Here is a 27,780-nt window from a genome sequence, read left to right on the forward strand (position 1 = left end):
CAATTTCTCCAAATGTAACTTCACAATATTGACCTTCAGACTGTCCATCTCTTTAAAGAAGATTATTTGAAGCCAGGTGATTTGTTGAATAACAACAGGGGGGCATTATTTTGTTTAATCTAACCTCATGAAGTCAAATACATCTTTAAAAACCTACAGTTTACTTTCAATCAGATTTATGCACACTTGATGCTGTGAAAACATGACAATTTCCCACTTAAGGCATGAGACGCAAATCTCACGGAGCCGGAAAGAAATTCCTGAAAGGAATTCTGAATGTTGGTTTATTTATTCAGACAATTTTTGTTATCTTATTGCAGTTATGGCAAAACAAAACAAAAGCGTAGTAGAAAACGCATTTTATTTCAGGACATTAAGTGCCCCCCTCCCCATTTGAGCCCTAGGTAGTCAGTCCCACTTTCCCCCCCAATACGACGCCCCTGTACACCAACATCATGTACTACAAGAAAACAAATGATTAAAATAATATTTTTTTTGTTCTTGCTTTTTTTATTGACATCATGTTGAACTCTAGTCTTTCTTCCCAATTTCTGTTGTAATATGTAATAAAAAAAATAAAAAAAATGCTGACATTATGGTAAAATGTATCAATGATGAATATTATATTATAATAATAATAATAATAATAATAATAATAATAATAATAATAATAATAATAATAATAAAGTTTATTTATAAAGCACTTAAAGACCCACAATAAAGAGAGCAAAGCATGGGGGGGGGGGGGGGGGGGTATATGGGCTGGCAAGACAATTTAAGAGGAACAGCTAAAAGAGAAACTACAAAAAGCAATTAAAATGATAAAACAATTAAAATCAGTAAAACAATAAAACGATGAGTGAATAAAAATAGATTAAAAATAGATGAGTGAATAAAAATAGATTAAAAATAAATGTAGCATGGATAAAACAATATTACAAGAAGGCCTTTCGAAAAAAAAGAATTGATACGTTATATTGATATAACAATGTGCATCATTGTCGACACAAGTGTACTTATTTTGAAAAGCCAACCCAAACGGAAGTGTCCCGTTAAACTTTCCCAGCTGGACACGCGCAGAGCAGTGAAGGCTATGGTGGGTGAGGACGCTCGTGGACTTTCAGAGAGCTTTCTATCAGCCCGTGCCTGACCTGTGGTGCTGTATCTTGGTATGCAAACATGTCTGTGAACGAGGTGCACATGCTTCGGCCCTTCAAGCTCATCGCGCTGCTGTGCGTCTTCCTCGCGCTTTGTTTGGATGTAGTGGCTCTGCTTAGTCCTGCCTGGGTCACCGCCGAGCATTTCTCCCTGTCTCTGTGGGAGTCATGCTCCCAGTCCGAGGCACGAAACCCTGGAGAGGAGGAGGCTGTGTGGAGCTGCTTCTCCACCCTCACATCTGGTACGGATCAATGTTTGTCTTAAGCACCTTTTCGTCAGTTTCACTGCGCACTTTGTTGTGTTTAACTTTCTGTGCTTAGAATCAGACTTAGTATTTAACGAGGATGCTGGAAAAAGTAACGCATGATTTAGAAAGTTCAGGACTTTTAAAGGATATTGTTTATAGTACACGACCATCAATGTGAAGCCAGGATCTGATTTTAATGCTACAAAGAGGTTCCACATTACACAAAGAGGAGTTTTTGTTCTGGCAGCTATGACCATCATCATCTTCCTTTATTTCTCTGACCATCATCATCTTCTATTCATCCTTTATTTCTCATCCTGGTTATTTTGATCTCCAAATAGAAGTCTGATACACCAACAGGCGACAGTTTTGAATATGGTACATTTTCAGAAACATAAAAAAACACACATCTTTTATCAGAAATATAGACTATAAGCCTTATATTCAGAAATATAAGCTTTTAGACTTCTTGCAGTTTTAACAGATGACTGCTGAAAAAGTAAACAAATAGCTGCACCTAGAAGTATTGCTTCAAATATTTGCAGATAATTGCATTGGGGTGTATTTTGATACTCAGTGAATAGAAATAAATAATACATGAGATGTTCCAACTCAGAGGTTTGACATCCTCTCTGTGGCAGTTTGTTTGAGTTGGCTTGTTGTTGCTCTCTGTGCAGCAGCTGAGGCATTCAGAGCTTCTTGTCCTGCTGATAAATTTCCTCTGTTCATACCAGAGCTATGACGTGGACTCACTGTAACAAACACATTGTCATGATGCTCAGCTCAGCTCAGCTATCAAGGGTTTGACTGCATATTGATACGGACACATCATCGCTTTATGTTTCTTCTTTTGTTATGAATGCTAAGTCAGTAACAGCTCATCCTTTCAAGGTGCAAGAGATGCCAGCTTCAATGTTAATGTTTTAGGAAAATGAACATCATGTGCTATACACAAAGAGATACAACCCTTTTGGCACTCAAAGGGTTAACTGCTCCAACCAGCAGAAGGCTTTGAGTGGGTATGGAGAGACAAATTAAGCATCCTCCCCATCATCCTCCTCAGCAGGCCCCGACCCACCAGGTTGTCTATTGTCAAGCAGAGAAACCACATGACAGAAAGTGTGTGTGCCTCCAAGCCTCTTTTTCACCCACCAGGAGAGGAGAGGACAGATTTAACTACAGTTTGATGGTAGATAGTCTAGTTTTGTTTCATTTAAAACATCCAGTAGCTAACTGTTAACTGGTAAGAAAAAACTGTAAAAAGACTAAAAGCAGACCAAATAAAGGTTTGAGTGGAAACATTGTAGTGTTCGACTTCATGGTCGCCCAAAATAATTTACATTTTATGGAATCTTTTGGTTCAACCACCACAGACACACACGCCCACAGACGGCAACAAAACGGTGCTGTTTTGGTGTTCGTTCTCTGATGTTGAGGAATGTGTGGGGTGAATAGGAGGCGGGTTTGTTGCTTTGAGTGTCTGCAGAGCTCATTAAAGCACCAGGGGAGGGGCGTGGTGAGGTTAAAGGGGCAGTTCACCCAAAGGCAAAGCAGATTTATTATGCACTGATATTCATTCCTATCTCTAGATCCTTGAATTTCAGTCTGTCTTTTGGGTGATGTAATCTGTTTTTTGGCTTTTAGCCTTTATTGGATAGGGCAACTTGAGAGAGGGACAGGAAATGTGAGGAGGGAATAGGGGATGGCATGCACCAAATCAAGTTAGGACCAGGTATTGATCCTAAAGCCAGTGCCACAACGACTAAAAGATGTGTATGTAAGTGCCTGCTCTACCAACTAGGCTAAACCTTTTTGTTATTTTGTGGCATTTTTGCCTTTATCGGATAAAACCACTTAAAAGAGACCAGAAAAGTGCAGAGTACAAAGTTAGGATGACATGCAGCAAAGGGATGTGGCCAAGAGAACTAGCGACCATTGTGCCAAGGACAATAGCCTTTAGACATGGAGTGCATGCTTGAACCACTAGACCAACTGGCATCCTTAGGGATGTAATCTCGCCATGGTGTTTTTGTTTCTGGGAAAATAATACACACTATCAGGGAGCAGTCAAAAAAAAAGGTGTTTAATTTGATGAGAGAAAGGTGTTCTTTTAATGGACATAATGGACCAAAGATAAAATAAAACATCTCATAGAGGGTGCATCACATGGATTTCTGTTGTGCCTTCTGTGAAAACCTTTTCTTTTGACATCCCAAGACGAATGAATCAGGAGCTCAGAGACAGAGAGGGACTCTGAAGAGTGCTGCTCAGTCTGTAAGCTTCATTAAATGTAAATTCTCCTTTTGAGATGAGTCTTGAGAGTTTAGGCTTTCTCCTGACACAGATGAGTAGGACATCAGAGAAGAAAAACACAATGCTGTCAGGAGAGGAAAAAAGAATATCCTTTTTCAGAATATATGTATCTGTATGTGTACGGTACTGAATAGAGAAGCTTTAAAACACGGTTGTGTTGTGTAGCTCTTTCCAGGGAAGAATCTTCTGACGTAGAGGAAGGGATGGTTTTTTACTTTTCCACAAATAGCGACTGGAGTTTGTTTGGAGTAAACAGAATAAATGTTCTGTTAAGAAGCCACAGAGGCTAAACCAACACGAAAAAGACTGACAGCACAAACAGAAAGTCCAGCTGCATCAACCTTAAACATGCTGACCTGGACTTGATGCTGGCAGTTTTAAAGCATGACACTGAGATTTCACCAAACTAAACAATGAGTAAACTCACAAACACACTGCTCATGTTTGAACTGCTGCTGCTGAGTGTACCACTGAATGTTCAGATATCCTAATTCTCAAACTAGGGTACCCTAAACTAACACCCTGTACCCTAATACAGTATTGACATGATGCAGCCAATACTCAAATCTAGGTATGTAGATTAGTTTTGAGAAGGCAAAAATGACATCTGGACTTCTTTCTGAAATATTGAAAACATTCTGCTGTTTCTACGTCTTTATTGATATACAAGATTGAATCTTAAAACACGCACCTAATCCGTGCACCATTCAATTATGAACTCAACCTGATTACTGTTACCACTGAGTCACTCCTGTATTCCTGATCGAGCCTGTCCTCCCGGCCCAGCCGCCCTTTCTGCTTCACTCTCTTCACTCTGTGGGATTAGCTCCTGTTTTGTGTTTGTCAACACAGCGGTTCAATTCAACAGTGCTGGTCTGTGAATCAGGCTTTTGTTGACAGTGTGCTCCTCTCTAACCTGTATGTGTGTCATCCTGCAGACTGGCAGATTGCCACCTTGGTGCTGCTGGTGGCCGGAGCTGTGGCGACGCTGGTGGCCTTTTTGGTGGCCCTGATTTCTCTCTGCAGGGGGACTCATAGACAGCATTACCGCACCGTGGCTGTGCTCCTCTTCACTGCAGGTATGTGTCTCCTCGTCTTTATTACTTTTTCAACCAGCTCTTCAAACTTTTGCACTGTTCTGTTCTATCTTATGTACCAACACATCGTGCTCATGCACTTTCAGGAACAAAAGAGAGAACATATACGCTCGCAGAAACCACAACAATTTCCACATAGCTGTGTTTTTTTTTGTCCCAGTGCTCATATAAAATAGACGGGTGCAGAAGGAAAGTAGCAGCTGAATGAGGCTCACTGGTTGAGCTCATTCTTTCTGTGGTGTGAGGTTTGAGGAGCTGCCGGTACATGTGCCAAAAAAAAGCAGCCGCAGAATTTGCAGACTTACCAACAAAGTGAAGTCAGCGAGGAAAAATAAGCAACCACAGGCTCCTCAGCCAGCAGCACTGCCTCATACTTGGACTGAACTTCTCATGTATGCTCTGTGAGAGGACCCTTGGGTGAAACCAGATTTTGACACTAGTGAGGGTGGATCTATCTATAAAACAAATGATGACATCCAAGGTTTAGCAAACATGACACATTGCCCAATACACTGCACAGGTGTTGTAATAACTTAATCATAGCCTCTGCTTACTTTACCCCAAAAACAGTGATGTAACTCTAACCACTTACCGCTGCTTAAATAGTACGCAAATCCATTTTTCCAGCTTCCAAAATAAAAGTGGATTATGTAAGAAACAGACTTCATGTTTTGCATCAAATACACATAACTCCTCCAGCAGTTGTACACTGAGTCTGTACGCTGAAAGAAAAGTTAGTTTTACTTTTAATGTAGATAGGTGTGTACATTTTGTAGATAAGTAGATGAAATGCTGCTTGAGGCTGGCTCCGGAAGTACCGGAAGTCACATACTCATGAATGGGAAAAAGCTGATCTTCACAGCAGAAAAAAACATGTTTACAGCCTGGTACAAAAGACGAGTGTAGTCTGGATAGCTCATTTCTCGATCAGCACACACTGAGGGGGGTGAATTTTTTTCTAACGTGGCAATTTCGAAGATATTGAGATTATGAGTCTTCCAATGAGAGGCACAGCTGATGGCGGGAACACTGTAGCTGTTGGCTAGGAGGCTCAAACTCCACCTCTTTACATCACACTGGCTCGACAGCAGCAATATGGCTGCCGCCGACGATTGGCCTCAAACAGCTCTTTAGAAACAGATGGGTGATGTCACGGATCCTATGTCCATATTTTATACAGCCTATAAGTTCTCTTTGATGTTTCCAGTGTTTGAGACACTCGGTGTGCAGATACATGTTGCAAAGGTAGCCTTAAAACAGCAAGATCTCAAAGTTTCTGCCAGTATCTGATATGGCAAAGGGCATCTGTTCCTCTACAAATCTTTAAGTAAAATAAAAGACAATGCTTCAAGTACTTTTCTTTGATTTAGTTCACAAATTAATATAAATTTAAAAGTTGTTACAATAAAGGAGCAGTGTTAGTAATCTTGTTTCAGTGTTAATGCAAAGCATGTATGTCCTCTTCTGTGTCGTAAAGCATCCGTCACAAAGGACCAGTGTGCTAGGTTGAGTTATTGGCCGTGGTTTTGACTGTTAGCCATTTACTGCAAATCGTGTGAATGCAGTGTTATCCTTTCCTGTGTGTAATTGCTTTAAGAGCCCTGCGAGAATAATGTCTCTTCACAGACGTTCAGTCCTCAGCAGAGCTGCAGCACAGGACCCGGACTGTTAAATGCCCCTCGGCAGCACCGTGGCTGCATGGTATTTATTTTCTGTCCGGAAATATGACCTCAGAAGACTGCAGGCTTAGTCTGGGCTCCATCAACACAGCCACATTCTTGGGCTGCCTCCTGCACGCCCACTGCTCCGTCCTGTAGGAAGGAAAGGCGGAGTCATAGTTGTCCCTTCCTTAAGAGTCACCTGGCATGCAGGGAGAGGAAATAAAGTAGCTGGTGTGTGGACACAGTATGCCTTTGATCACACACACGCATGATTAATCACAGTGACGCCCACGCATTTACCACCAGCACTCAGTGGTCCTGAATGATTTAAAGGGAAATATGATTCACAAAGAAGCCAGGGTCAGAACAATAATGAGGATTGTTTGAAAGGGTTTCCACATTTTTCTAAACAAAGGAACTGCACAAGCTTTACTTTGGGGTACTGAATGTTAAGATTTAAGATAGATAGATAGATAGATAGATAGATAGATAGATAGATAGATAGATAGATAGATAGATAGATAGATAGATAGATAGATAGATAGATAGATAGATAGATACATACAGTTGTGCTCATAAGTTTACATACCCTGGCAGAATTTGTGTTTTTCATTTTTCAGAGAATATGAATGATAAGAGACCAATGGTCTGGTTTGCTTTTTTTTTTTTTAGCTCACTAAGAGGTATCTTCATGAATTGTAGTCTGTTTCATAACCAGCTGAAAATTCCTTACATGAGCTTTAATTTTGTATTAAACCAAGTAAATAAAAAGGTTTAAATAATCAATTCATTACCATTAGCTTAATATTTCTGCTAGTAGTGCATCATTCAAAAAGCTAATTATCCACACAATTAATTTGTGTCATGATGACTCTGTTTTTGTTGCAGTGGTTCTGCAGGCCTGCGCTCTGGTCCTCTACCCAATCAAGTTCATCGACGGGACTGTCCTTCAGACATATCACGAGTTCAACTGGGGCTACGGGCTAGGCTGGGGAGCCACCATCTTCATGCTGGGCGCAGGGATCCTCTTCTGCCTGCGGACTGACATATATGAAGATGCAATGTACTGAGCCTTTAAACCCCCATCACGGAAAACACACACCTACATGATCACACACTGACAAATCCCCTTACAGGAGGTGTGCTACTTTTCTTCTCCCTGCACACAGCTGACGTGTATGTGAGGACAGATCCTCTCTCTATCTATCTCTCTCTCTCTTGCTGTCTTTCTCTCTGTTATTTTTAGTCAGGTTGTGAAGGTCTAATTTAGGCCAGGGCCCCCAGCACCCCTCCTCCCGTGCAACCAGTGGGTCCCTCAGCCCTGCCGGTATCAGGGGTGAGGTGTCAAAAGCTAAAGCACACAGAGCTTTCTGGACCGGCACAGCCACAGATGCTGGACGTTTCCACTGCATGTGTTGATGTGGGTCTCTTTTGTTAGAGATACAGGACATGAATGTGCAGTGACTGAACATTTAAAGGGATTGAACGTTCTCCACATTTCCTTTTTCTTTTTATTATTTCTGTATCATTTTACAAAGAAAAGCTTGTTGTATATGTATTTATAGCATCTTTTTTTCACTTTTTAAATATTTAAAAAGCTGAACTTTTCTCTGTGTGTTCTAAGTGAAACATATCTAGTAATGCTAAGCCTTTTGGTAGCAGAAGTGTCAATTTCTCAGCTTCTATATACGCTAGAGCTATGAAGTGTTTATAGCTTGGTATAAAACTCATGCAAGTTTCTCTAGAAGGAAAAATGTAAATGTGTACAAAGTATTTCTACGTGAGGGAAAATACAAAATAAATAACTGTAGTTTTGGGAGTATAAGGAGTGTTAATTACTTTGTTTTGAAGTTTTCTAGGGTTAGCTGATAAGCGCGAGTAGCAAAGACGTTTCAACACGGCTTTCAAATCCTTTTTAACTCAAAAAGCCATGGCAGAGATCGCAGGTGTTTTGGTTTAAATAGCGACACTGTTAACTGCCAACTTTCAGCCGGATGCATCCCTCATAAACGTCTTTAGACGATCATTAAATACTGTTCTGATGAGGATATTGAATCTGAAAACTCCCTTTGTGTTTCAACAGCTGTGTAAACTCCACAAACACTGTTACATTCAGCTGAAGGCCTCCAGTTTACAGGGTCACTTTTAAAACCGTAACACCGGGAGAGACGGTGGGCTGAGAGAAGACTACTGTTACAAGCTGCTAAATCAAGTGAATCACAGCTTCTTCTTTTTTAGCAGTAAGCACACACATACAAAACAGATAGAACAAATGAAAGAAAGAGAAATCAAGTGAATCACAGGTGTGTGTGATGTTATTGTGGACGACAGGCGGAATAATCACACAGCGGTTAATCTACCAATCAGATACGTTCAGCATTGCAGGCCCTGCCCCCCAAAAGTCCCGGGGCTTTTTGAAAAGTACTACCCCCCTAGCAGGGGCTTTTTAGTGGGGAGATTATCTACCCCTGAACTAAATTTAGACCCTAGTTCCACCGGTCGAAATGCACGTAGTTCAGGGGTAAAGTCCCTAGTTCCGGGGTAAAGTTCCTTTGGTACCTGATTGTGGCATACTTCTGTTCAAAAACTGACCTGGAGGATATTTCAGGGGGGATGCACCAAACCCCAATTACAGAAATGTAAGACTTTCATTATCCAGAGCACACATGCCTTAGATAAAGATATTCTGGATATTTAAAGAACCATCAATGGATTACTAGCTTGTAGCTTGTTAATGTGTGGACACAGGACTTCTTGGTAGGAGGGGTACATCTTTTATGTTGAACCACAAAACATGCTCTGCAGCTAATCTTTACAACCTCCTGCAGTAGATTTTTGGAAATGATTTTCAACGTTACTCGCTAGGGATAAGTTTATGTGAAACATAACAATCAAGCACAGGACATAGGTAGTTAAGTCATGTGTTTTATTCACGAGTGCAAATGAGAAGCAAGCAGAATACGATCATCTCCCTTGTGTTTGGTGTACAACAGAGGGCTTATTCACTCCTGAGTAGCCGACTGTGAAATCTCCCTGCACACTCTTTGTTTTTAGTTTAAAATGTAACAGCTGGTTAAAGAACTCTGGAAAGGGAACATCTGAAAATAAATAATCGGTGCAGCTGCAGCAGTGTGAAAACTCCCCAGCTGTGGACTGTTTTCCCCTGAATCAACAACTCGGAGGGAAAAATACCCAAACTACTGTGCCGTCATGAGAACCTGACACTTGACTCCCGTGAGTAGTGAAATGCAGTGTGTTGAGTGTGTGAAGTGGCTGTCTTATAATAGCAATGACCTCGGGGGAATCTTTGAAATGTGTCAAAGGTGCGGTGGTTACACGGCAGGGCCAGGAGAGGGCACACATCCCACCCGTTTCTGAAGCCTGGGACAGATGTGATCTTAGTTTGTGTGATAGCATGATGTCATTAGTTAACCAGTGGTGGAGAAAGAAACTATACACTTCAAGTGAGTGGAACATGGACTCAGGTTATCTAAATATACTTTAAAAGAATAGTTTTAAAACTTGTTAGGATGCACGCACTCTTAAGATCAAATTCACATAATATTCAAATCTTTTCCCGGAGCATTTTTCATGAATGTGGTAGAGGAAGGTTTTAAATTAAGCACTCTCAAGTTTTGTGACGGTCAAAGGTCAAATCCCAAGTAGGATTATTTATTTTCAGCACTCCACCTGCACAGTTACTGCTCATCTTGCATTGCATGCCTCAAAGTTAGAAGAAGTACGCACTTAAATTGTCTCACAAAGGCATTTTTTATTTTTCATATCAAATCTAATGCTGCTTGCTCTGCTGTGCTCTGTTCCATATCTGTTTCCTTGCTTCTGAAAGTGCATTCAACACTTGCATGTCACCAAACCAGAACTGTTTCCCCTAATGGCTTCCTCTGATTAGTGGTCAAAACTGATGAAGTTCTGTTGCTGAAAGGCTATAAGCTAATCAAAAAAAACCTGAGCACCAAATCTGATTTTGTGTTTTTTCATTGAGCTGCAGGGTGATTCATGTGGTGGCATGTTTATCTAAGAGCAGTAATCCACTCAAATGTGAATCTTCATACTTTTCCTTCGCTCTGTGAAAATAAAGAGGTGGAACGGAAAGATAACAGATTGGTTTATTGATTCAGTCAGTGTCAAAAGGCACAAGAAAACACCCAACTTCAGTTAGACTTACCTGAACCTGTTCTATATGTAGTTATAAATATCAGAGTAAGATGTATATGGTAATCTGAATATAAATAAGCATAGATTTGACATGAGAAACAGAGTCTTTGGAGGCCGAAGCCCCTGCAGCTGATGCTACATTTTCACATTGCTGAATACTTTGGACATGACATCCTGCAGCTAACAAAGCCAAAAGCAAGACAACTCTTTAACCCCAGCTGCTAGGACACATAACACATTTAGTCATATTTGGTTATAAACCTAGAGCATTAAAATTAAATCATAGGGAGGAGAATGATCCCTCTGCAGAGTAGCCTGGCCCCTGGGTGCAGTAACCAGCCAGGCCCTGCACATGTTCACTTTGCAGGGACAGATTCCAGTTACTGAACCCCGGGGACAGAGACAAACAAGGGCCCTGACACCTTGAGGAGAAAAGAACAAGGTGAAGTTATCATCATAATTATGCACATCTTAAAAATCTACAAAATGTTTAGTTCAAACCTGAAGCTGGTTTTCTCCCATTCTGATGCTGAACGGTGGACGTCCTCTGCAGACTGGTAGGATAGATAACTGGACTGAAAAGACCACCTTGGCTGTACATTACCTTCCAACCAATCCTCTGGCAAGATATGCTCCACCAAAATTACATATTAACCTGGAACTACTCACTCACTTCTCATCCAGTATCACTAGATTCAGTTTGACACATACTGTATGCTGTTCTATACTCAAGACTGTGCACTGAAACCTGGTATGAACATTCAGATCATTTGAATAAAGTGAGTGTGCCTTCTCAGAATAATTACACACTTAAATAGATGAATACCATCAATAATAACTAGTTTTGTTATGCAGCAAGGGTGTTCCATTTGAATGAGCCATGCAGCAGTCAAATTATCTTAGCTGTCCGTTCATCCGTGACATTAAAGTGAGAAATACGGGTAAGTGCGTGCATACTTTATTTTCTTTTATTCTGTTTAATTGAAGGAGGATTCTGTCCTGATACATTCAGCAAAATACATCAAACAAGAGACACACATGCACATGGACAGCCAGGTAAGCCGCTGTGAGAAGCAGACAGCTGCCAAGCTGACCTTGTGGATGTCAATGAATGTTGGATCAAACACTAAAAAACACACTCAGCATGGAGCCAGATGGCTACTTTCCCAACATGAAAGAAAATGTAGCACAGTTGGAAATGTTTTTCTAATCTTTTCTTTCAGTACAGATTAGTTAGTTTGGTGGGATGTAAATGGGGTTGCAGTAGAATAAAGTATGGGATTAAAAGGAAGATAATGATATATTGTTGCATCCTGGAAGGTGGGCGTGTTGGGGAAACAGCCAATTATGGGACAATGGACCTGAGTTGAATGTATATATTCCTGCAAAGTTATTGAGACGATGCATTTAGATCCTTTCATGTTGTAGTAATTAGACAAACAGTTTTTACATGCGATTATTTTGGTTGTGGAAAGAGTGCTCTGACAGTCATATGTCTTTGGAGAAATTCCTTGTGTGTTCAAGCATACCTGGCCAATAAAGCTGATTCTGATTCTGAGAAGATACTGAATTCATTATGGGTTTGCTCTTCTCTGTTGAGTAAAGGGACAGATTTATACCCAGTCACTAGTTCTGCTGTTCTACTTTGAAATAACCTGAAATCTTTACAATGCCAAAAAGAGTAAATCATGAACTAAGATACATTTGACACAAAAAATACGATGAACATTTCAAAGTGCTATACTGTTGTAAATGTGGTAAATTGGGTGTTTGGAGTCATATGAACACTAGAGGGCAATGTGAGTTGTAATAAAAAGAAAGTCTCATCTTGTTTGTAACATGCACCAAAGCAGCATGTTGTGCATTGCACATGGTTAATGAGCCAAGCACTACTCATATAAAAAGGGAACCTTGGGGAAATACAAACTGTTGGCTCATGTGCGGTAAAGGTAAAAGAAAAAAATAGTCCTGATTTTTTGTGTGGATATCTTTATTCCACTTTTCCATATCAAAGACCCTGATCACTAAACAACCTTGTGAGTTTTTTTCTTTACAAAAGCAGCATTGTTTGATATTCATAAATTAATACAGCCAACAGTTTTTGTATAATTCCATAAACGGAATTGAGGTAACTGAGGATGACTTCTGGGACAGTCAGTCTTGTTCTAAGAAATCTGATAAGACAACTTGGAAAACATCATGTGCAAAATAAAGCAGATTTGTATGATCCTTACTCACTACAGCAGACAAAACAATTTTTGTGTTTCAAAATACTTCAGCAAAGACAGACACGATAATGCACATTTTGGATATGGGCTATAATTTTTGCTGAAGCATTTTTAAACTCAAGAAGTAAATTACCCGTGAGTGTTGACATCTGTGGTGTAGTCGTGCAGTTTCAGCTGCAGCTTTCTCGTATGCTGAAAGAGACACAATTAGTCATTTGACACATTTAAAAATAAAGCTAAAAGTAATGATCGTATAAGTAATAGAAAGAAAAGGTCAGGGTTCATACCACTGACTGCGTAGTCCTTGGTCCAACCTACTTCAATTCAAAACCATTATTCATTCTCTTAAAGACATTGAGGTTTCCCTCATTTCCAATGTCGTCGAGATCACAGGCACATTAGAAACAGCAGACAAACATACACAATCATTTACAAAATAATATATTAATTAAAACAGATACAGTTTGAGACACAGTGGTCTGAGATCAAAGTCTTAAATTCTGCAAAAGAGGGAATGGATGTCAGCTTTAAAGTCTGAGATGGAAATGAAGCACTTTACTCACACTGTAGTTTGAACTATGCTTTTGAAGTACAATATCCAAATCATGGAATGAAAACTCCTACAAAAGGAGTCTTTTCCTAGCAGCCCTGTGGTGTTGAGGATAGGCCTGCTACCTTTCAATTTGATGGTTCTGGGTTCAAATCCCACTATGGGGCTTCCAATGTGAGAAGGAAATGAAACACTTTTCTCACAATGTGCATGAACTGTACTTTTGAAATACTACAACAAAATGGTGGAATGAAAAGACCAAAAAGAGTACTGTACATGCAATGCCAAGCAGCTCTGTTGTGTGGTGGACAGGGCTCCTTCCGGTCTGATGGCTCTGGGTTCAAGTCCAGTGTAGGGAAAGTAGAAGGGTGAGGTAGAGAAGGTGGAAGGAAGTAAGTAAGATTTACTTATAGAGCACCTCTCAAGAACAGAGGTCACAAGGTGCTATACAACATCAACAATAGAAAAACATTAAAAGGAATAACAGCGATTGCAAATACACAAAAACATGACATTAAAAAAAAGACAGATTAAACAAAGGCAAGTCTAAACAGATAGGTCTTCAACTGCTCTTTGAACTTGTCATCAGTGTCCACAGTTCTCAGTTCCAGAGGGAGACTGTTCCAGAGTTTAGGACCAACAACATGGAAAGCACAGTCTCCTTTAGTTTTTAACCTGGTACGAGGCACAACCAATGAATCCTGATCAGAGGACCAAAGAGCTCTGCTGGAGTTAAAAGGCTTCAGCAGCTCCCTAATGTAGACTGGAGCCTGACCATTAAGCACTCTGTACACAACAAGAATTTTAAGCTGGATCCTTCCTTTTAACTGAAAGCCAGTGCAAATAAATGAGGATCGGTGTAACATGAGATCTCCTCGATGATTTGGTCAACAGTTTAGCAGTAGCATTTTGGACTACTTGATGGCGAAGCACTTTGCTCACATTGTAGTTTGAACTATGCTTTTGAAGTACAATATCCAAATCATGGAATGAGAAATCCTACAAAAGAAGGCTCTTCCTAGCAGCCCTCTGGTGTTGAGGATATGCCTGCTACCTTTTACTCTGATGGTTCTGGGTTCAAATCCAACTATGGGCTTCTAATGTGAGAGGGAACTAAAACACTTTCCTCACAATGTTAATGAGCTGTGTTTTTGAAATACTACAACAAAAATGGGGGAATGAAAAAAACGAAAAGAATACATGCAATGTCAAGCAGCTCTGTTGTGTAGTGGACAGGGCTCCTTCCAGTCGGATGGTTTTGGGTTCAAGTCCAGTATAGGGAAAGTAGAAGGTTGAGGTCAGGACAGTACAAGGTTGTAAGGAGAGAAAGGGACAGAATAAGGATGAGGCAGGACAAAAAAACAATGACATCAGTAAAGAAATGAAAATCACCGTAACAAGGAGAAAAAGCAATGAGGAAAGTATACAAATTATAACGGTATAAGATGATTCTAGCTCAGTTTAAAATTCTTGCAGGGAATCAGCTGAGTAGTAGTTACAGAAAAGGGAAATGAAGCCAAGCTGTCAGCTTATGTTCAATCTGAAGCAGGAAGTGTTGTCCCAACTCCCTACCTTTCTGTTTTGTGAAATGCGAGAGCGGTTAAACTTGTAAGAGGATTATCATTGCACGTCAAAATTTGCCAAATTTGAGCTGATAATTTATGTTTCTTACAAAACTTGTATATTGAACATCTTTGAGGAATAAATGTCAATAATCTGTTTGTATTTTGTTATTGTTTTTTTATTTACTCCACATCTGTTTCATAAAGCAGATTCAACCCTATGTGAACAATTTAACACAATTCTATATTCAAAAGTCAATGATTTTTTTTGCATTTGATGTAATATTAGACATAAACTTTAAACAAACATACTTTGAAATTTTCTTTAACATTTTTTTACATCCATAATGAATTACAATTTAGACTTCTTAACATTAAGGTGTCATGGTATTTCAAACTCTTGACACCTTCATTTCTTCTTATAAACAAAACCCCATTCATTCCAGTATACATAGGTAAGAAAGACTTCACACCTTTTGTAGTGTGCAAAAAAGACACATATAATCCACATCAAATGAAGCAATTACATAATTATCTCTTCAAACTGGCTTCCCTCTCAATAATAAAATCATTATTGTCGGAGCAAACTTGTAAGACGAGGCAAAAAGTAAAAGGTCAAATTCTTCCACAAAATCAAGTAGATGTGCTTTTTAAATGCAATGGCAAGCAATGTGGCAAACAGTACAACATCGAAACCTAATACCCAGGGAGTACGTAATACTTCTGGAGTAATAAACGCTGACTCGTCAGCTGGCAAGTATTGGAGAAAATTGTTAACAGAGAACAAAAACAAACATTTTCTCTATAAAAACTTCTTTTAACATTTCAAATAATGGCTACATAAATGTAAAAGAATATAAATATAAAGGTAGTAAATCATGTTGGAATATTCTAGTACTGTAGTTTCTGTATCATTCAGCCTAATGAGAAATATCTTCAGAAAGGTGCAACAAGTGTTTATAATATCATGTGAGAACTGTGTGGGACCTTTGGCAGTTCCAGTGTGTGATTTGCATTCAGAGACCCTGCAGTACCAGTATGAGGAGGGGGGGAATCTAACACCTGACGAAGGTGTGCTGTGAGAGGTGATCATTCACATTCTTCTGGTGTTTTTAGTTTCCTGTCCCCAAGAGGATGAATTTCTGGCAAAAAGGTTTGAGCAGAGGATTGGGCCATTTCTCTTGTCTTGACCTCCTCCTGCAGATGAAACACAGTTTGTAACACACAGGTAAACTTTTTGTTTCTCTACATACAGTTGAATGAGTTACTGTATATGTGTATTTACTTACACACTAATCACTGCCCCAACACATAATGACAGCACCAGAACAGCAATGATGGCAACCGCGATGCACACATACGCAGGTACAAAGTCCAATTCTGGTTCAGCGGGCACTTCTGGTACTTCTGAAACATGAGAAAATAAACGCACATGCTCTTTATAAAGTTACGTTTATTTACATTTCATTTTTACTTTGCTAACTATATAACAATAATGATAATAAAACATGGGTTACTTGTTCAGCTTTAATATGTTGGACTGGTTAAATCCTGCACCCAACATACAAGTGCTACAGTCCTTGTAGTGGGCTGCATAAACAACAATAAATTGGTGTGAATACAAAGTTCAAACAAAGCAGAATGTCAACATTTGGACATCTTATAGATTAAAGGATAATTTTAATACATTATAAAGGCGTTAAAAGTGTATTATAAAAATGTTAAAATAGGCTTAGGTAGGTAAAGTACTGACTTTGATAATAAGGCTTTAAAAACACACCCGAGTCACTATTGAACTGTCCAACAATTAAGGGGACTTTGGGCACGCAGGAGAGCAGGTTTTATATAATGCTTTAAGTAAGGCTTCATAGCTGGTGTTCTCAATTAGTTATTTTAGAACAGACAAGAACAGCAAAGCAGTCATCTCACATAAACAGAAACACACTTGTAAAAACAGAGAGGCAAACCAATAAAATATCAGGAAAAGCATAAATGTCTTTGAGAGTGATATATACAGTGGATAGCAAAAGTCTACACACCCCTGTTAAAACGCCAGATTTTGTGATGTCCAAGACCAAGATGAATAATGTCAGAACTTTTTCCACCTTTGTAACCACATTATTATAATTTTTTTTTATTTTGTATTCTTCCCTCTTAAAGATTTAAAAAAAAAAATTCAATTGCATTGTTCATGTTATAGGTCACATTAAAGGTGGAAAAAGTTCTGACATGATTTATCTTGGTCTCAGTGTTTCACATCACAAAAGCGGGCATTTTAACAAGGATGTGTAGACTTTTGATATCCACTGTATGTATATATATATATATATATATATATATATATATATATATATATATATATATTTTTTTTTTTTTTTTTTTTTTTTTTTTTTTTTAAACTTTAGTCTACCTCATTTAATTCCTGCAGGAAAAATTCAGTAAAACATGGCTTTGCTTTTAAAGTACTTCTCATAAGATCCAAAGTAAATGTTAATGGTTTGAGGTCAGTTCAGTATGTTTTCTATTTAAATCACCAAGCTGTCCTTTAAAACAAGTGAACTGTATTTGATTTGTTCCAATTAAGGGATAATGTATGATGAGCTGGTGAGGATGCTAAATAGAACCCACAGCAGGTGAGACGAGACCCTGGTGCTCTTGCAACATCCTGAGAGAATTGTATTTCTCAGCTCCCCATACATTATCCTACATATTGCCTGGCTTCAAACTAATAGAATGCTTTAGCATCCCATACAAGCTTCACAGAATGAGGGCATTGAAGCCCGACTCTTTTTTTGTAATGCATACTTTTAGATGTCTTTTTATCAACACAAAAGCAGTCCAGATATCATCAAAGGCAGATGAGGGATAGAAGATAGGATCAAGGATCAACATTACAATAAAGGAGATCCACACCAGCGCACAGTTCCATCAGAAATGTTTATTCATTGAAAACATTGTGTGGTCAGGACAAAATAACAATCAGCTTTATTTAACAACATGCAGCTACAGATTTTTCAAGCCTTCAAGTTCCCATTTAGTACATGCAAACAATATTCATTTGTCTTAAAGCTAAACAGTTTGACCGACACTCCTTCATCTCAGAGAAAGCTACAGCAGAACTGCTTATTATGCAACTTGATACATTTAACTATGCTCCTCAAGTAACTAAAATGTCATAAAAAAAAAAGTCACACAAAATATTCACACTATTTTCACCTCCTCTCTTCAATCACAGTGATAAGCAGGGCCTGTGTCCATTAACGCTGTCTCCTATGCTGGTAGCACCCACGACTCAACTCCAGGGCCTCTGACTCACCTTGGTAGTGACCTTTCCTCTGTGTGCCTTAAATTGCTTTAATTTAAAAAGGACATTTTACAAAGAAAATGTAAAATAACGAAATAGAATTGTGTCCTGGCACTAGAAGCAGCCCAAGAGAGGGAACAATTTTCCGTTCTGAAAATGACTCATTTAACCCTCAGAAAAATGAGTCAGGTTAGCTCCGAGCCTTGTTAATGTTTTTAACAAGGATGATATCCAATTAAGTCCCGCCCCTCCTTGATTTTGATTAGTCAGTTAGGGAGCAGTGGTTTAAAAGTTGAAGTGTTTTCAACTGAGAGCGATGCGAGGGTAGTGACAAAATAACAGCTCACACTGAGGGTTTTTTTTCCGAATCAGAATCAGAATCAGAATCAGCTTTATTCGCCAAGTATGCTTGAACACACAAGGAATTTGACTTTAGTAAACTGTGCTCTCTTTGTACAAGGCATAAGAATAGGAATAAGAATAAGAACTACAATAAAAAATAAAATAAAAATATAATAACAATAACCTTAGCTATAAATACAAAGAAACAACAAATAGGCTTGACTAATTTTGCAAATTATTGCACTGAGTGCTGAAAATGCTGAACTATGTTTGATCTGTGTGGAAAATACTCACTGCCAGTGCAAAAAAAACCGTTGTTAATGGACACAGGTTTATCTCATTGTGGCTGATTTCCAATCCTTGTCTCAATGATGTAGACGCAAGGAAACATAATTGATATACAGAAGAAAGAAAACATTGTCTCCTGTGACATCAAGGGGCCAAAGTTAATCCTTAAACAAACAACTCTTTGAATAGAAAAATAAAATCATCAATTTCCAGTGAAGACGTTCATTCTCCCTCCAGAATTGTTTCCATTATTATCTTGCTAACACCCCCTCGAAGCCTTAGTAGACATGTTGAACGGTAAATTGATTTATACTTAAATGGTGCTTTTATAGTCTCATAGTCCAGCTACTCAGAGATAATATTCCAATCTTCCCCTCTTAGTTAGTCAACCTTAAAAGAAAGAGGACGAATTAATAGTTAGCATGAACAACAACAATGATTTGTGTTCCTGATTGTTTTATATGTTTTTGACGTGCAGTAAATATGACATCCAAAGCCTTATGTTACAGTATAAGTTAATATTGTTTGCAAATCTTTATCAAAATGTTGCTTTATTAAATAAATAAACAACTAAACAAAATCTTCTTTTAAAGTTTAAAGAAAGCTGACATTAGAAAAAACATGAAATAAAATAAATATTCAAAATAGCAATGACGTCATAAACATGGTAAAAAAAATACTAATAAAAGATGATAATTATACTTACTATTTGATGATGATGTCTGGGCCTTCCTGTTGGTAGTCCAGAAGGTTAATGTTTCTCATGAGGTTGATGTTGTTTTCAACAAAAACAGTTTCCCAACAGCTTTCAGAAGTTTGAGACTATTTTACCCTATAAAAATACTTTTTGGGACTGTGGAATCATTAACAGTCTAAAAACATACCTTTATAGGGTAAAACAACTCAACATTTCACATCAGTGGTTTAGTGACTGAGAATAAATCACATGGGTACATTTGAAAACACAGTGACTTGTCTAGACTAATCAATTTAAAGATCATTCTGCATTCAAATCTTTGTAGTTTTCATAATGGGCCAGTGTTTATACAGTGAACTAACCTCACGCTCCTTATTTTTATACGTCTTACCTACATACATGCAATATTAGGTGTAAATGATGGCATAGTGACGTGTTATACTCTTACCTGGATTGCATGTCTGATGGCTCCACTCACTCCAAAATCCTCTGTTTGCACAATATTTATGCAATCTGGAACGAACCCTGAAGCAGGTTCTCTGGTTGTGGATGGAGGGCAGAGTGAGGCTCATCTGTTTGGTGTAAATGTTCTCCTGCCAGTGATAAAAAAGGAAGGAAACTTATTTCAATACAATAAGAGTTAAAAATGGGGAGTTATCTCTTATCAGTCAATTCCCTCTCTGGCATACAGTTAGACAAGGCAAGGCAAGTTTATTTATAAAGCACCATTCATACATAGAGCAATTCAAAGTTCTTTACAGAGTTAAAAACAAAAACCAGAACAGTAACAATCAACAAAAACACACAGCAAACACTGCAAACATTACAATTTTATATGCGGCCAGTTATGTTGGATCTACTCTCTCTCTCTCTCTCTCTCTCTCTCTCTCTCTCTGTACTTATGTAACTTAACACACATAGTGAATAGTGTTGGGTCTTATTATTTATTTAAATTGGGAGGGATTATTCTAAATAACCAGCCTCCTTCGCTGCTCTGAAGTCCGTAACTTAACCGAAATGAACCCTTAAATTATTCAATTCATCTCAGAACTTCTTCTCAAGGATTAAGACTCAGACTCAGTTATATTCATCTCTATTTGTTACTGGCTTGGATCTCCTCTATTTCTATTGCAGGTGGCAAACATATCCATGTTTCTGATGCCAAAGTAAGAAAACAATCTTCTTTATGTCTGTAGCTTAGTGTTTTGGTTTTCACAGTGCTAAACTGCAAACAAACTTCACTTTAAGTCTTCACTGACATCAGGTTTATTGTCAGAGAAATCACTTCTTCAATTAGGTAGACATTGGAGTGCTTGAACATGACTGTTCTGGCATGTACATTTTGTAGGCTCTGCATGAGGAGTCATATCCTAAACATGTTTTACTGCCCTGTGATGTTTCACTGTCGTAACTGTCCCTCATCAAATTTGAAGTCATGTTCAGGTTCAAGTGTTCACCCTCACTCTTTTGTGTTACCTACCAGCACTAACGGTCGTAAATTAAATGCTGACAGATTAGAAGTGTAATACTGTAATTGCACTATTTTAAAAGGTGGAGCCAAATAAATAATAATGATGGAGGGATTAAAGTAAATTACAGATAATGAGCATATTAGGTAACGAAATTCATTCACACACGAAATCTGGGATTGTTTGACAAGATGGCATGAGATAAAAAGGCTTGCTTATAAGTTAAACACATTTCAAGAATGACAAAGCAAACTATTGTATTAACGTACTGTTATGTATTAGGTCATTCATACCAATGCAATTTTTCCATCAGGTCCCTCCTGATTGTGCTCCACCTCCCATTCAAGACAGTGTCCGGGAATCCGGCCGACAGGACGTTCCCAGTAAAGCTCCAACTCCTTGTCTGGACCTGTTTCAAGATGCAGCTTCTCTGTAGTATCAGGCTTCACTGCAAAGACATTACAACATCAGATTGTCTGAGAGGTTACAAAAGAAAAACAAGCAGCACATTTTGGTAAGAGAGCACAGAAGAAGAACATGAGGGCAATGATGATGTCACCCTCTGTGGGTTTGCATGAGTACACCTCAGGAAGAAAACATGCACGTACCGTGGTTTTGGATTTGCAGAGCAATGTATGTCGGCTTCAGAGGCCCTTCATCAGAGGAGCCATTCACACAGAAGATGATATCAGAGAAATCTGGCAGAGATATCCCTGTGAAGTCACAGCCACTCCTATATCCATTTGATACCATATATTTAGGGCACTCTTCTACCTCCTCAAATTCCTTGTTCCTGGAGAGGACACAGACCACACAACACACTGCTGACATTGGCTTCATCTAGTCATGCAGATAGGTTTGTTGAGAGCCTATTAGTTTTACAGATTTCACCTCTATCAGTGTTTCCTTTCTTTTATGGTGGTGAGTAGCAATAAATCTTAAAATTTCACAATCTGAAGCTGCACACGTAAACAAAAGCTACAGTGCAAACTAGTTCTATATAAAATATTTAAAAGCAGTCAGTGTTTTTTTAAGGAGATTTCTGATGAATAATTCAATAAGAGAGCTTGTCCTGCACTTAATTTAGGTTGAGCACTCTGCCTCAAGTTCAGAAATGTTAGTGCATTTCAGCCTGTAGTTTCACCCACATTTCTGCTTCCAGGAACGGTTGTATTGCTGTTAATAGGATAGATAGTTAGTAGTTATGTCCTAAATTATAGAGTTAATCCTCTGGGTTCTTGAGTTTCTTTTTCAAATTGAAAAACAACTAATCCAATATTTTAGGACATTTCATTCAAAACCAACCTCCTGCTGGATCTGGATAAAAAATGTTGGGATTGCTCAAGTCATTAGGGTTTGTTATCAGAGGACTATTTATTTCTGTACAAAACCAGAAGGGAAGCGATTACACCACCCCTGGCAGTAAACTGTCTTTGACAGGCAAACAACTCACCAGAAATACATTTTGTGCTGCTCGTTTGCTGGTGTCTTTGGGCCTCTGTCCCACTTGCACTCCATGTAGTTCATGTTATAGTACACACAGACAAAATTTTGGACTGCTGTACCTGCAACACCTTTCGATAAAAAAGTAGAGAAAAAAACAATCAACATCATGATTTTTCAAATACATTGTTTTCATGTTTACACCACCATTGCCTCTACAAACAACCTGTGCCAGGAGGTTTCTGGACCAATTCAGCGTAGTTTGTGCTCTTGACCAAGGTACCATTGGTGCAGGGTCCACTCAGTAAGGTGTACACTCTCACTCTGATATCTTTCATCAGGTCAAACTGGGCACTGTACTTCATCCTGGGTGTCCTGACAGCCTGAAAATCCAGAAAAACAACCCTGTAATTAAGATTATGTGTGGCTGGTTTATTTGGTGTTTGTACTCTTTGGTCCAACTTTCTGAAGAAGTGCATACGGTCAGAAAATAGTTTGCCTCTCAAACTGAAACAGCAAATTGACTCTGGGGTTGTGCTGGGTGTGTATTCGAAGGTAATTATTGTTGTCTGCCAATTTAATTGGAAGAATACATCTGTTACCTCAGCTGAAGCAGTACAAGTATGATGAGACAGTAACCCTGTTCATACCTGCCAAAAGTTATTCACCTTTTTAACACATGCTTCAGTATAAAGGTCCAGATTTTTCAGCTGCTGTTTCATACTTTAAACATGTACTATTCACACTGTGACATGAGACTGTGAAGGAGGAGCTTCATAACTCATGGTCGTCTAGACATTTTCTTAATCATTACTATCGACTCAGCCACTATCACAGTGTCAGTCATCAGGACAGAGGCATATCTGTGAACTGACTCATCATTGTTTCGTCACTGTACCTGTGTGTGATGAGAAAAGAAGGACACCACGCAAGTTCATACTTTTTGTCAGGCAAAAAGGGACTTTGTTTTTAAAATACAGTACGGCTCAGACATGTGGCGTTTTGACTTTAATAAAACAAATGTAATTATTATTCTGGCAGAGGAGAGGAGACACATGCTTATAGATAATTTTTAGTGGTAGTTTTCCTGCTCAGTCAAGAAGATTAAAAATTTAGATAATAACTTTGCAGGAATATTATTCATGGATCAAAAAGCCTTCAGGCTGCATGAAGTCTGAGCTGTTTCAGCATGTCCATAAACATGTTTAAGGACTTATTGTTGTTACTGCATTTTTGGCAAAACTTCTCCTCATCTAACAAAAAGTTACCAAATACTGGGAGGTTCCACAAAGATTTGCATATTATAGCGGGCTTGCAGGGTGACAGGTCTGCTACTCTTTACGGTCCTTTAAATGACCTGGTCACATTTTTAACCCCTTAACAGTGTTGTTCCTGCTGCATTACACATAGAGTCCTGCTGATGAATCATTAAATCAATGAGTTTTTGTTAATATAGGGAAACATGTATCTCTTGTCACTTTACATAAAGATCTAGTACACTTCAAAAACTGTATTATTATTTATGGAGACCCAATACAATCCAAATAAAGATGTGAGAAATGTAAGATATCAGTCTTCTGATGTTGATATCTAATAAATATGTGTCTAATAGATGTATGAAGGGTGTGTTAAACTGCATATTGTTAGACCTCTTCATGAAATGTTCTGATTGAAATATAATAACATGACTGCATGTGATAATTATTCTTAGCAGGCTGTTTAGCAAGATGAATAAAAAGGTAAGTACTTACACTCCAGCTGCCCATGTAAGTGTTGAAGTAATCCACATGGTAGAGTTTTTGGCACTCAGTCATGTTAATCAAGCTGGCTGGGGGGCTCCATGTAATGTCAAGATATCCAAGATAACCAGGGTCTAATATCATAATGTCCTCAGGAGGGTCCACTGCACATGAACAGGATATTTATTTAGTGGACAAATAAAATTCTAAAGAAGAAAGAGAAAGTGGCATGCAACTGGTAATTTCATTGTAATTAATACAATTTTCATTTATTTAAAATGTGATTTAAGATTTATTTAAGATAAGTTAATGATCGATGAGGATTCTGGACCACCAATCAAATATTTGATGATGAAATATATTATGAATTAGCCTCTAAAAAGCAGCCACAAATGATCTACGAATCACAATCAAATACTGCCCACAGGATCGGGACCAACCTGTGAATCCATCACACAGCGTATTCTCCCTGCTGGCTATGTAGAGCAGCAGTAATGCAACTTCGTGCACGAGCCAGGATTTACTCGCCATCACGCTGCTAGACAGGACAGAAAAAGATCACATTAAAAATGTTATAAAAATGACAAAAGATAAATACAAACTTGCTGTGACACATAACGTAGTGAGAATGTAAGTTTTTTATTTATTCCGGATCTTATCGAAAACGAGCTGTTGAATATGAATTAAATGAAGACCTTCTAAAAGAACTTGAGCATCTGCAAAAACATCAAAAACGTATTCTCCCTGTGGTATTTATTCACTCTATGGGTATGAAATACGGATGATATATTACCAGAGCGGGTAGAGCTGTCATGTACTCACGTTAATGTGGAGGAGTTCCTTCTTCGTGCAGCAGGTTCAAGCAGAGTTTAAAAGACTGACCCAGGACTGGAAAAAAAAACAGGCTCCTCCTAAAAACTAATCCATTTTTACGGGAGAGGGTTAGGGCCACTGAAAAGAAAAAAATAACGTTTTTTTTTTATTTAAAAATATTTTTTAAATTATAATTCTGAGATTAAAGTTAGAATTATGAGAATAAAGTCAGAATTCTGACTTTATTCTCAGGATTCTGACTTTAATCTCAGAATTCTGACTTTAATCTCAGAATTCTGACTTTTTCTCAGAATAATAATAAAAAAAAAAATTTGACCTTAAATTTCTTTTTTTTTTCAGTGGCCCTAATCCTCCTCCGTCCATTTTCATGCTGGGATCAGTGAGCTTTGATCCTTTACATACGGAAGACGATTAGGGCCACTGATAACTTTTTTTTTTAAAGTTGGGGTTTGATTTATTTTATTTTATTTTTTTGAAATTCTGACTTTTTATCAGAAATCTGTAGGGTTTTTTTGAGAAAATAAATTCAGTGACCCTTATCCTGTTCCGTAGGTATCTCTCTAGTATTTATTGTTCACCAAGCGGCAACCTCCAGTCTCAAAATATGATGCCCATGTAGAAGTGTTATATACTGCAGTTCATTGAGCATCCGCTTGAGGCTGGCTGCAGAAACACTGGAAACCACATACACACCAATTCAAAGCGATAATAAAAATGTTTACAGCCTTTTTAAAAAAACAGCTTCGGTCTGAAGAGTTCACTTCTCTATCGGCACCATAGACTGTAAAAAATATGGACGTAGTATCCGTGACGTCACCTATATGTTTCTGAAGAGCTGTTTTGAGACCAATCGGCTGCGGCAGCCATATTGCCTCTGTCGAGCCAGTGTGACGTAAAGAGGCGGGCTTTGAGACTCCTAGCCAACAGCTGCAGTGTTCCCACAGGCAGCTGTGACTCTCATTGGAAGACTGGTAATCTCAATATCTTCGAAATTGCCGAATTAGAAAAAAATTCACCCCCCTCACAGTGAGAGGACATCGAGAAATTAGCTATTCAGACTACACTCATCTTTTGTACCAGGCTGTAAACATGTTTATTAATGCTGCAAAGATAGTCTTTTCCCCATTCATGTGTATGTGACTTCCGGTACTTCCGGAGCCAGCCTCAAGCGGATCCTCGATGAACTGCAGCTTTTAACACTTCCGCATTGACTCATATTTTTAGACCGGAGGTTGCAGCTTGATCGGCACACACTGTATGGGGGATGCGTTTTTTTAATAACACAACAGTTCAGAAGATATTAAGATGATGAGTTTTGCCCAAATAAGGACATGACTGACAAGCGGGAACACTGTAGCTTTTGGCGAGGAGGCTCAAACTCCACCTCTTTACCTGACACTAGCTCGACAGCAGTTAGGTTGCATTCAGCATTTCCAATATGGCTCCCGCCGATGCTTTGCTTCAAAACAGTGCTTAAGAAACAGGTGGGTGACGTCATAGATACTAAGTCCATTAATTATACAGTCTATGGTGTTCATGCAGTATTAGCATGGAGTGCTGTGGAGAGAAACATAAAGTGGGCAAAGATCCAACTTTTTTCCTGTAGGCTATTTACACTTGTTATTCAGATCATTTTGACCGTTAATTTTATTACTGAATAGGTTACGTCAGTTTTTCACAGTTGCCAGTGCCACAAAAAACAGAGCGTTGCCGGTGGTCTGGGATGCAAAAGAAGTAAAACTTGATGCCACAAGAGGCCAGCAGCAGAGCTCTTACTGGGGATACAAAAGGGACCTATTGTTGGTGTCATTATTACTACTGTCCTAAGCCTCCATTGGAACATTGCAAATGAATACATGCTTTATATCATGCAGCTGTGGCTCAGTGAGTTGAGTCAGTCGTCTATCAATCGTAAGGTTGGTGGTTTGATCCCAGCTCCGGCAGTCACATGCCGGAGTGTCCTTGAGCAAGACGCTGAACCCCGAATTGATCCCTCTGTTGTTCAGAGGTGTGTGAATGTGTACAAATGAGATTAGCTAATATTGGTGGTCCCTCACTACATTCTCTACCATCAGTGAGTGAGTGAGTATAAATGGGTGAATGTGACGATTAGTGTAAAAGAGCTTTGAGTGGTCAGACAGACTAGAAAAGCGCTATATAGGTACAATTCCATTTACCATTTATATCAACAATTTGGTACCTGCCAGTTGCTTGCAGCTATTAATAATCTCTCTGACTTCTTCAACATTCAAAGTTAACCACATCCAATTCATACCCAGTGTTTAAAAGCCTTTTAGAACCTGAACTTAAAGCTCCATGAGAGGAACTTTTGGTTTGTGTCGATTTTAGCGCTCCTTGTGGACAAAGGGTTGCATGTCATCTTGTGACTGATTATGTCCTGTATATGTTTAAACAGTGATTTCACATTTAAAATCATCCTGCTGTCTTTTATCAGCTGACTCTATGACTCATTGAGAATCTGTTTCCTGGAAAATGTTAAATAATAAGTTAAAGGTGACATATCATGCAAAATCGACTTTTTAATGATTCTCTACCTGAAATATGTTTCCCTGGCATGTCTACAGACCCCCCGAAAATGAAAAAAATCCATTCTGCCCCTGTTCTGATTTCTCCACCTTTCTGTAAATGTGAAGTCTGAAACGGCTCGTTTC

At 38.7% G+C, this 27,780-nt stretch overlaps 2 protein-coding genes across 2 annotated transcripts; one reads left to right on the top strand and one right to left on the bottom strand.

The window, feature by feature from the left end:
• Nucleotides 1-1,047: 1,047 nt before the first annotated feature.
• Nucleotides 1,048-8,524, top strand: LOC117813397 (transmembrane protein 47-like). The gene is made up of 3 exons (XM_034684583.1): nucleotides 1,048-1,399; nucleotides 4,657-4,797; nucleotides 7,365-8,524. The coding sequence occupies exons 1-3, from the start codon at nucleotides 1,180-1,182 to the stop codon at nucleotides 7,544-7,546; spliced, it is 543 nt and encodes a 180-aa protein (XP_034540474.1). The 5' UTR covers nucleotides 1,048-1,179; the 3' UTR covers nucleotides 7,547-8,524.
• Nucleotides 8,525-15,171: 6,647 nt separating this feature from the next.
• Nucleotides 15,172-25,126, bottom strand: il13ra2 (interleukin 13 receptor, alpha 2). Its single transcript, XM_034684626.1, is given in 11 exon segments — nucleotides 15,172-16,146; nucleotides 16,148-16,189; nucleotides 16,282-16,399; nucleotides 20,072-20,216; nucleotides 21,386-21,540; nucleotides 21,701-21,885; nucleotides 22,546-22,666; nucleotides 22,762-22,918; nucleotides 24,287-24,438; nucleotides 24,715-24,809; nucleotides 25,097-25,126. Coding segments are annotated over 10 exon segments (1,227 nt in total). The 5' UTR covers nucleotides 24,806-24,809; nucleotides 25,097-25,126; the 3' UTR covers nucleotides 15,172-16,085.
• Between the last annotated feature and the right edge of the window lie 2,654 nt (nucleotides 25,127-27,780).

Source organism: Notolabrus celidotus, chromosome 5, assembly GCF_009762535.1.
Source record: "Notolabrus celidotus isolate fNotCel1 chromosome 5, fNotCel1.pri, whole genome shotgun sequence".
Taxonomy (NCBI): Eukaryota; Metazoa; Chordata; class Actinopteri; order Labriformes; family Labridae; genus Notolabrus; species Notolabrus celidotus.